Source organism: Phocoena phocoena, chromosome 6 (assembly GCF_963924675.1).
Source record: "Phocoena phocoena chromosome 6, mPhoPho1.1, whole genome shotgun sequence".
NCBI classification, from domain to species: Eukaryota; Metazoa; Chordata; class Mammalia; order Artiodactyla; family Phocoenidae; genus Phocoena; species Phocoena phocoena.
The window spans coordinates 22,922,238-22,933,454 of NC_089224.1; the positions used below are offsets into that span (position 1 = coordinate 22,922,238).

Below are 11,217 nucleotides of genomic sequence, written 5' to 3' on the forward strand. Positions count from 1 at the left end.
ATTTGTGTATTTTTCACCCATTTGTACTGCATGAAGAATCACTGGGGATGACTGTGTACAAAAATATAGTCTAAGTAATTGCTTCTTAAGGTAAACAGTGATACAGGGTCAACATGTGTTGAAAAGGAAGAGTACAGTATGGCTATATTTCTTTGAAGAGAGCACAAGCTGCCAGATCACAATTAAACTGCTCTGATAGTCACTGTCAGGGTCAGCTTTCGGGAATCCATGAGGCTGCTGACGACCCCAGCTGCTCAGCTGTGACAACGCAGGGAGTTGTTGACTTGGTGCTTTCTGACACAGATTCAAACTCAACATAGGATCACAGTGCTGCCTTGCAAACCTCTCCTAATTCAATAGAAACTCCCCATTACATTGGAAAGGTGAAATGAGCCAGGGGTCTGTCCTCTGCTTCTCCCTCGTGGGTTCTTTTCTTGGTTGGTCTGGGGCACAGCCTCCTGGAATATGTTGGCTGGCTTTTCTGTGATTTGGAGAAATGCCAAACAATCACATAATTTGGCTGATGTGGCTTTTAGATGTGCTTGAGACTGCAGGGACAAATGACAGAAGAGAAGCAGGGGTCCCCCTGGGGGATGTACGCCCACAGAACTTGCTCGTTCTCACCAGGATACTCCAGACGCTGTCCAGTGTATGTCTCAGGACAGTTTGGAGTCAGACCCACACATCCGAGACCAGCCTCGGACAAGCCCTTTGGGGGGGATTTGGGCTTTCAAAACCTGCTTAACTTGAGACTTCATGTCAGTCTGAGGAGACTGGGACCAGTGTGTCCACCTAGTACCCGGCCATATCCTCATACCTGGTGCTTCAGTCAGAACATACCTGTACTTCCTGTTATGTAACAGTATCACGTACTGCGACTTATGCATGTACCAATGGCAGACATGAAACGCAAGTGCTCTGTAACACAGAAATGACGAATATACAGCATCTATCCTGTGCAGAGTGTAGTGTAAAGTTACCAAACATCATCCTGATGTTCTGGGAGACACACTGTGCACTGTGGTCCACGACCTTCCCTCTCTAGGCACAGCAGACAGTGGTCGGTGGGATTCAGGGTAAGGCGACTGATGACATCGGCAGCTTGGTACATTTGGAAGAGCCTGGAGCCTAAACGGACAAGGCATGCTGTCTACACTGAAATGGGTTGGCAATTCCTTGGGTTCCCTCCTTAAGAGACGTCCACAACAGGCAGGCTGTTGGCAGAATAGGTTTCCTGAGTCCCAGCTCTGTAATAGCCCCCGTGGGTGAGGCGTGCAATCAATAAGAATGTGGCTGCAGGGTTAGCTGCTGCTCGTTCCATGGAGATGCAAGGACCCCACGTTCCTGGAGCCCGGCGTCCTCACTTGCAGAGGATCCCATTCTGCAGGGTTTTGTTTCTGTCTGTTATGCAGGGCGAGGCAGCTGTTTGGGGGAGGTCTTCCTTGCTCTTTGGGGAGGGGCTGCTGTTGTTGCTGCCACTGGATTTGCTTCTGCTTGGGTCGAGAGCAGGCTGGATGGGTGAGGAGAGGGCACCCTGGCCCCTGACCAGGCAGGTGCAGACCAGCCGGAAGAAGGCCCGCCGCATCTCCTTGCTGGCCAGCGTGTAGATGACCGGGTTCATGGCGGAGTTGAGCACGGCCAGCACAATGAACCACTGGGCCTTGAACAGGATGGCACACTCCTTCACCTTGCAGGCCACATCCACAAGGAAGAGGATGAAGAGTGGGGACCAGCAGGCGATGAAGACGCTCACCACGATCACCACGGTCCGCAGCAGGGCCATGGACCGCTCTGAGTTGTGAGGGCTGGCCACCCTGCGGCTGCTGGACTTCACCAGGAAGTAGATGCGTGTGTACAGGATCACGATGGTCACCAGGATGGCCGTGAAGATGCTGACGCAGAACGCGATGTACTTCTTGGAGTAGAGGGGCAGGATGGTGGAGCAGTCAGGGAGGTTGTGCAGGCAGTTCCAGCCCAGGATGGGTAAGGCGCCCAGCGAGAACGCAATCAGCCAGCACATCCCGATCAGGAGAAAGACGCGGTGCTTCTTGTTGGCATCGTAAGGTCTCATTTTGATCATGGTCAAGTGCCGCTCGATAGCAATGGCCAGTAGGCTACAGGTGGACGCCCCGAGGGCCACAAACATGCTGCCTTCCCGTAGGAACCAGACCGTCAGAGACAGGCTCAGGGTCCTCTTGCCTGACATCAGAATGTTGACCTTGTAGGCTATGCCGGCCAGCAGGTCGCAGAGAGCCAGGTTTCCAATGAAAAAGTACATGCGGTTGTGAAATTTATTGTTTTTCCAGATGGCGATCAAAACCATCAGGTTCTCCAAGACAATGAAGCTGCAGATGATCAAGAAAACAATGGTGGTGAGCGTGCTGCCATCGGGGGCGTCCTTCAGCCTGTCCTTCAGCTTGCCTACATAGCTGTAATGTTTGTGCAGGGTCTCGTTGGAGGTGTAGGGTCTGGGGTGCAGCGTGAGAACCGTCGCCATCACTTGGAATTCACGATCGGTTAGCTCCAGAATCCACCAGAGGGCGCCCTGGGAACGTCCATTTCCCGGGCAAAGAAAGCCTGCGGCTCAGACTGCAATAGTGATCCAAGCCAGACACCGGCTAGGGTGTTGAGAATGGGCTCCTGAAAAAAGATAAAAGGAGGGGGCGCCCAAGTGATAAAGTAACAGCACCTAAGATCAACGGCAACAATAAAGTTGGGGAAAGGCACTAAAAATGTTGAAGCATTTGGACAGCTGGTCTGCATGGGCCCAGAGGGGGCCTTTAACACAGGTCAAGATCCTAAGTGACCATGGAGACAGAGGGAGCAGTTCTGTGTCTGCAGTTGCTGAGGAGGGAAATTCAGTGCATGAGCTCCGCCATCATTCAGTCACGTCACCATCACACACACACCCAAGTAATACTTCCATCTGGAAATCTCTCTTTTTTTTTTTTTTTAAGATGTTGGGGGTAGGAGTTTATTAATTAATTAATTTTTGCCGTGTTGGGTCTTCGTTTCTGTGCGAGGGCTTTCTCTAGTTGTGGCAAGCGGTGGCCACTCTTCATCGCGGTGTGCGGGCCTCAAGGCACTTAGGAACGCTAACCAGTTCATACTCATCTACTGCACAGGAGCTGGTAAACCCTTATTCCCAGTTACTGAGAGAGAAACAGTATTATGCCAGGTCCAAAAAATAGAACAGAATCTGGAATAATGCCCGTCCGATTTCTGAAACGTCCTTGGTGGGTTTTGGAGCAACATTGTGGGAAGTACTCACACTTCCTGGATGGGATCCCCGGGTATCAGGGCCAGGGCCAGAAATTGAGTCTAGACGGCCCCCAGTTCTGCCCAGCGGAGAGCTCGGAAACCGACCACCTGGCCACCAAAGGAAGAAGAGCACAGGCCACGCACGGTCCACATGGCCACCCCCCTAGCGAGCAGCTGAGCATGGAGCCAGGGGAGGAAGAAATACAAACCTGTAAAAGTGGAATCAACAGCTATTGAGACTAAAGGAAGAAAAGAGAGGACAACTAACTGGATTTTCGAGTTTGGCTTAAAATTCAGAGTTTAGCTCTAACTGTCTAAACTGCCAAAACTAAATCGGTATGTGTGAACTGAAAGAAACCAACCTGGGAGCACTAGTGAGAAGGTGGGGCGGAAAACCCAAGAGCCAGACTTCCGACGGTCCTTCCCCACTGGACTTTGGATGCACCCCAACCCACCTGTGGCTTTATCCATCAGCCTCCTGTGATGTCCACAGTGAAGCAGACCCAGCTACCAAAGCAGAAATGGATTTCACTAAGCTCACTTATTCTAAATTAAAATTATTTGAGTATTTAAATATATAATTAAAATCAAACGAGGTTAATTTACAATAGCCGACTGTGTGAAGTTTTTTCTTTACCTTTTTTTTTTTTTTTTGCGGTACGCGGGCCTCTCACTGTTGTGGCCTCTCCCGTGTGGAGCACAGGCTCCGGACGCGCAGGCTCATTGGCCATGGCTCACAGGCCCAGCCGCTCCGCGGCACGTGGGATCCTCCCGGATTGGGGCACGAACCCATATCCCCTGCATCGGCAGGCAGACTCTCAACCACTGCGCCACCAGGGAAGCCCGCACACCACTTTTTAAAACAAATTGCAAGCTGTCTTTTTAAGAGTAGAAGTAGGCGCAGCAGCTGACACTCTCAGAGCACTTTCCCTGGAGCCCCTTATTTAATTCCCATGCTGACACCGTGAAGATCTGTCGTGGGAAACCAGGCACAGGAGAACTTAGTCGCCTGGTTATCTTCCCACCACTTGCCACCCCAGAGCACAACCCCGGAGAGAATACTCCGCATCCCCACACAGATGCACTGCCACTGCACCACGTGTGACCTCATTCATGGAAGAGGCGTGGCACAAAGGTAGGGAAGAGGAACACATGTGCCGCTCCACCAAGAGCCACAAAGCAGGAGCATCCTGAGAGCGGCTATTTCCCCGACAGCAATGGGGTCACATGGCTGGCCCGAGGGCCCTACATACACAACATCCCCCATGCCAGACCCCTGCTGCCACATCCAAGTGGCTGCCCCTCTGTCCATGACACCATCATGTCGGGTTTGCCTCAGATGCCTCTGAGACATCTGCTTTCCCAGCAGGGGTTTCTCTCCCAGGACCTGATATTGGCAAGCATAACAAGAGGATTTATAATGGTAACTGACTCAGCACCAGAGCAGTCTGAATGATAAGAAACATACTAATAAGACTAAAAGGACAGGAACATGAATTGTACAGGAATTCCCACTCACACTGGGGGGAAAGGGCTCTAGGCATCTGCAACTGAAAGGCTTTTGAAACCAGGGTGTGTCCAAAGTTTGTCTCCTGTGCCTTAGTTTCCCCCATAACTCCACGGCATTTGAATACCTCCTGGACAGTCTCCACCCCTCCGACTAGGTTGTATAGTATGGATAGCAGGGAAGTGAGTCCCTTTAAAACTGATGGATCTGGACTTCTCTTGGAAATAAAGGGCAGAGGAAATACACCACAGGCTTTGCAGACTCACATCAGCTTTTTTTCCCCCCAAATATGTAGTTTTGATAAAATTGAGTAGAGGAAACAAAAGGGAACAATAAAAAGTGATAACCAGAAGGAAAATAACCAAAACAAAAATTGTCTAAGATGTGCCAGAAACCCATCCAAACCATGAATCTTGAAGGTGAACATATTTTCCCATTAATTCTTGATTTATAGTTTCCCTTAATTAAATATTTATCGCTCAGGGAGCACATTTTTTCAGAACGTCTTTTGTTAAATGTGAATCTCCGCATTTTGCGTAACTGGAAGATATCCATCTCTCTTTGGAATCTAAAAGCTTATTTTCTTTGGATTATCAACATTAGAAAGTAGACCCCATCTGAGAGGTAAGTGCTGGGCTAAAGATCAGATTGACTTTGGATGCATCTGAACACCACTGTGCATAGTCCAACCATCTCACGGGCGAGTTCGGGCCTCCATCCCGAGGGGCGCAGCACAGACTCCGAGTTTGCCGGAAGAACACTCTGCCCCTCCCAGGTCCTGTTCATGGCGAGGTGGGGCATCGGCCGTCCCTGGCTCATCCATCCTGTTGCTGCTGGTCACTGCAGGGGTGCTGGGCACTGCGGGCACCAGGGCTCCTGGGAGACCAACCTATCCTATCCCTCGTGGCCTCTACTAGTCACTAACCACTCCCAGATAGTAACACTCTCTGGACGTCTCGTCCCCTAGGGTAATTTAGCCTGTGTCTGACCTTCATATAAATGGAGCCATATGATATACAGTGTGCCTGGCATCGTCCTCTCAATGTGATGCTCCTGTGAGCCATGCGTGGAGATGCCGGTAATTCCTTCCCATTGCTTCCACCGTGTGGATGGATGCAACAGCCTCCATTCATTCCTGGTTGTGGACATGGAGTGGTTTCCAAGTGTTGTTGTCCTTAGCCGTGGTGCTAGGATGGGTTGAGGATGTCGTTGTGGTGAGCACATGCCTGTGTTTCCAAGGAGTACCGTGGATTTCCTAGCATTGATGTCTAGGTTGGGCTTTGATGGGAGGGTCCCTGCAGAGGCTTATGGGTCTTAGCCCCTGGTCCTGCAAGTGGTATTTGTGGGGAGCTGGAGAAGTCCACATAGAGGGTGAGCATTACACACTACAAATGCTCACGTTTTGTTTTATTTTAAAAGATAGATGTCTGGGGCTGGCAGTGACCAGCATCTTCCTTTCCATTGTAAAAGGTTGATCACTGCTTAATTTCCACCAGAATACTTAAAAATACAGCCTGATGCTGAGAAGTGTGGCTGGGTGCTGGCTAGTCGTGTACACATTCAGAAAGCCAGGCATGTTATAGAAGATACTCAGGACAGAGATGCTCCTGCTTATGGGCAGTGGTCTTCCAACAAACCCAGATTCTGACACAGCTGTGCCTTGCTTATGTCCACAGGCAGAGTTCTCACTCTCATGTGGCCCAGACCCCCACAGACCCGTCCCCTGAAGTACACTGCCCACACCTGAGCTTCCCTTACATCTTCTCAACAGAGACCCGCTACACCTAAGAGTTTTCACTTCAACCTCATTCAGTTGGGGTCTTCAAGTCTACCTCAAGGCATTTCAACACCAAACCTTTTTCTTTTTGCAGAGAAGGAATACGACACTTTCTGTAAGGTGGTTCAGAGGTGTGTCACCCCACACCTCTTCTCTCCATTCCAAGTTGGAGCATCTGCGGGGAGGGGTGAGCCCGGCAGGGGCCGATGGATTCCAGATGTGCTTTCTGTGCTAGCGACTCACTTTCTCTACACATGTCAATTTGAAAAATAAACAAACTGTAAAAAGAAGGAAAAGGAAAAAAACAAAGGGAAATATTTCCACAATCTGGGGTCTGTCTCTTTCTGTAATGGCCAAAAAAAACCCCAAACGAACAAACAAAAAAGCGCACGCACACACACAATAAGATAGTGAGAAATTTATTTCTCCTGGTCGGATGCAGGGCGCTGTATTTTTAAAGGCATGTTCTCCCAGTTCATCCCCCAAACTGAATTAAAACGTGAAGCATTTGCCAACAAGCCAAATTTCTTGGAAAGCAAGGTGGTTTTTTTTTGTTTTTTTTTTTTGTTTAGAAGAATTTAGGAAGGAAATAATGAGTTGGCCATTTCATGGCCCCAGAAAAATTCCTTTGCTAATGAGTATTTCCCCTCACTCCGAGCTTCTTAGGTGACCTCACTCTGCTTTCAGAGATAGTTCATAGCAAGAGGCTTCACACACTCAGTCTTGCACGCCTGCGAGTTGCTCTGTGATCATTAGTGGAGCTCCCAGTGAGAAAACAGCTGTTACAGATGAACCACGTCAGGATTCCACACCTTCCCCTTTCTTCTCTGGAGTGTGGAAGTGAGTTGGTCCCTGATCAGGATTCCTGCTTTTCAGTGGCTTCTCCACAGCTCTTTCTCCCGGTAAACAAGGCTTGGATGCTAACACAGATCTGGGGGCAGTCCAGGGAGCCCCAGGAATGCAGGTTGTACCCAGGACCTGGTGCAGCTCGAGCATCTGCCTCCGTGCACACACTCCTGGGCATCCTGGCTCGTCGATCGGAGGGCAACTGCTTTAGATGCAAAAGGTCTTTACCTTCATTGGTTTTCAACCAGCCTTGTCAAACTTTCTCTTCTGTGCTTGTTCTAAGGAAGGGCACGGGACTGAATTCCTACCAAGACTGCCACAGGACGAATGAAAGTGTGTGGAAATGAGCTCCTCCAGGCATATGCAAATAAGAGGTGTTCTGCCCAGGAAGTCCTAACTGGGGGGTCCCTGTCATCCTTTCCCGCAGCAGTGCTCTTACTCGGTGATACTGCACATGTACCCCATGTTGCACATTGCAGGTACCATGTCTGATCCCCACTACAGCATCTGCCTTCCAAATGTACGTAGGAGGAAACTGAGTCTGGAGGATTGGGTGTGCGGGCGCAGTGTCCTTTGTAGCACAGCTTGGAAGAGGCTGCGCTGGGCCGGATGCCTGTGTCATTGGATTCCAGCGCACCACGTTAGGGATAAGCTCTTCCGGAGGCTGTCACCTTTCCATGTGTTCCTCACCTAGATAGTGACAAGAGTGTCACCACCATGCTTGGAACTGATAGCAAAATGCTGGAATGCTAATGTGAGGGCTTGACTGAAATATATGGAAAACTCTGACCCCGAGGAAATGGAGTGGCATCTTCAAGGCCAAAGAGCCTAGTCAACTGACTCAGGTCTCTAACTCCAGCTCACGGTGCTGATGGGACGTTAGAGCCACCCAATCCATACCACACTCTCCTTGGAACAACCTTGTCACTGATTTACCTGACTGGCCTATTGCCTGGCCTCTTATAGATGCAGCTGTAATTCCTCAAAAATTGAATGAAAACAAAAGAGAAGAAAAGGCAACTTTATGCTTAGTAACTGTAACAACACTTAAAAGTATTATTAACTAAAACTAGACAGGATTCCACTCAGTATATCATATTATCTCCAAAAGTTCATGGAATATCTCTTAAGGCAATTAATTAATTTTACAGAAAATGTACGGCAAAGGAATAATATGAAATGGCTCCGAAACTGCTAAGAAAGGAATCACAAAGTCAAATGCGAGGAAACAGAAAGGCTGGTGTAGCCCACGGCACAGCAGTCTTGGCTAACTGGCCAATGTAACAGATTGCCTGAGGCTGCCTTGCCAGCTGTGGCAGCACCAGAGTCATAGTCCCAAGTCCTGGCAGAAAAAAAGGGTTTCTCCAATTGGGCAACCCCAAATGTTTCGAGGTTATGGTATGCTCAAATCCCCATGTCTTTGCGACAAAAATATATGTATACACTGTAGGTCCTGAAACATTTTTAGGAGGTGGAAGAGATACCGTTGAATCAAATTAGTGTCATTATTTCCAGACAAAGAAAAATCAGTTAGTAAATTTTGAGAAATAAATTCATTAGGCCAATAGGTAAGGCTCCTTGTACAGGAAATGGGAGTTTCAGTATCCACATATGGTAGAAAATTAGAAGACTCATGCCTTTAATGAAATTCACAAATGTAAAGAGGAAAGCAGCATTTTCAGAGATGAAAACTGGTTGAGGAAGCATTTTGTCTATATCTTAAGGGCTGACTTTGTGTTTCAGATCTCTGGTGTCAGGCAACAAGAGCGCCTGGACTAGCAGGCCCTAAGTGAATGTTTGCTGACTGAGAACATCTAGTGTATGGTTCTCCTCCCGCAACAAAATTATTCATACTGGCACTGAGCCCTGCATCAATTGAGAACTTGTACAGATGTGGATAATTCCACAACTCCTTAAGTACTACACACACACACACATACCACACCATACCACACTCCACACACATATACACACCAGAACCACCACCTACACCAGCAACAGGCTTGGTCATCCCTTGTTACTCATATACCCACAGACCATAATCCTGCCCTCGTACTTCCTAGGAATTACGTTTTTGTTAACCATGCCAGCAAGATTTTCATCAATGAAGAAATAAATGTTGAAAAGATAAATTAGGAACATGTGATTATATACAAGGTCTGCAACTTCTAACCCCAGACTTGAAAAAGATGCCTAATTCTGGAAGTACCCAGAGCTCCAGAAGAGCCAGACTCAGTTCATGCTGCTACCTTTCTTCATTTTCAAAGTAAAGCATGTTCACTTTAAAAATCCAACAAGAAGTCCCTCTCTTACCTCTAAATACAAAAACACCACAAAGTAATATGTCCTTGGGAGTGTCCAATGTCAGGAAGAGAGAGAACGTAAGAAGGAGAGGGATCAGGAGAGAGGGAGAGAGAACCATTTGGAGACTGGAGGGTTAAAAGTGGCAAAGTTAGCACTTTCCTGCACCAGGTCAAAGAAGGACCTTCCCCAGCTTTATCTGTTAGGAATGTAACATACTGATCTTCTCTGGGAACCTCATTATTGCACGGTAGGAACTTTTTCTTCCAGCCCCCTGATTCTGACAGCCCTGACTGCCTTGTTTGAGACATAGAAGGAAAACTGGAATTTTGTGGCGAATAAAATTAAATAGAATAATTTCCCCAAGAGAACAAGCACATATACACACGCTTCCAGGGTCCCAGGTCCTCATCCTGGGCGGGAGCCCAACTTTTTAATTGTTCTAGGAAAGCGACTGACGGAACGTCTCTGTGAAGAGTCACTACTCTTACCTTGGCATTTAAATGCTCCAATTGTACTTAAAAAGGGACCATCCCCTCCCCCACCCTGCCTCGGCTTCAGTCACCAGAATGGCTGACCTGTGTGGAGGGGGTGATGCTGATGTAATGTGCTCGCCCACCCAGGTCACCGTCGCGCCGAGGACTGGCTGGAAATTTGTGAGAAAAGTGGACCCGGCTGCCCCCACCCACCCCGGTGCCCCGGGCCTTCGGCCGTGCCGTCTCACCTCCTTCTGGGAAGGGCACTTGTGCCACCGGCATCCTGACACCCCTTCCTCCGCTCAGATGCGAGCTGGGCTGGGACGCCGGGATAGTCCTGGGGCTCGGGAGTGGGGGCACGTTCCCGGGCCGGAGAGTCTCGCTCGAGTTCGTCCTGCCACCGCGCTTGGCGCCGGGCTCCTGCCGCGTGTCTCCCAGACCAGATTCTTCAGCCTCTGTCCCCGCCAGCCGGGCGCAAACTTTTCCAGCGGCCCGCTGGGGCGGGGCCCGAGCTCCGCCTCCCCGCCCTGCCGCCCCACGCCCACATCCCGGGCCCCACCTCCACCTCCCCGAGCCCCAGGCCCCTACTCACGCCCCCCACGCCCCCTCCTCCCCTGGCCTCATACCCCACCTCCCCACACCCTGCTCCATCCCCCGGCCTCCCGGCATCTCCCCGCCCACCCATCTACCCTTTGCCCCCTCCCCCATCTCCCAGCCCTCTGCCCTCACTTCTTTGTCCCCCGCCACCTTCATACCCCTTCCCTCAGCGCCGCGCCCCTATCTCCGCGTCCCTCCTTCCCTGCCCCCCCCCCCAGCATCCCCCGCACTCCGCGCCCGCACTTGCCCCCAAACCCCTGTGTCCTGCTCCCGGACTCCCGCCCCCGAACTCCTGCTCCGGTCTTCCTGCCTCCCTTGCCTGCCCCCACAGTCGAGGCCCTCTCTGGTGGGTCCTAGACATTCTCCCATGGCCTCCCGCCTCCCTCCGCAGTCCCGCTGGGCTTGGCTTGCCCCTCCGCCTCTGCCCCAGAACGGCCTTCAGATCCTGCGCT

At 50.3% G+C, this 11,217-nt stretch overlaps 1 protein-coding gene across 1 annotated transcript; it reads right to left on the reverse strand.

The window, feature by feature from the left end:
• Positions 1-438: 438 nt before the first annotated feature.
• S1PR3 (sphingosine-1-phosphate receptor 3) lies at positions 439-10,626 on the reverse strand. The gene is made up of 2 exons (XM_065879516.1): positions 10,417-10,626; positions 439-2,640 (listed from the first exon to the last, which is right to left on the reverse strand). The coding sequence occupies exon 2, from the start codon at positions 2,495-2,497 to the stop codon at positions 1,361-1,363; it is 1,137 nt and encodes a 378-aa protein (XP_065735588.1). The 5' UTR covers positions 2,498-2,640; positions 10,417-10,626; the 3' UTR covers positions 439-1,360.
• Between the last annotated feature and the right edge of the window lie 591 nt (positions 10,627-11,217).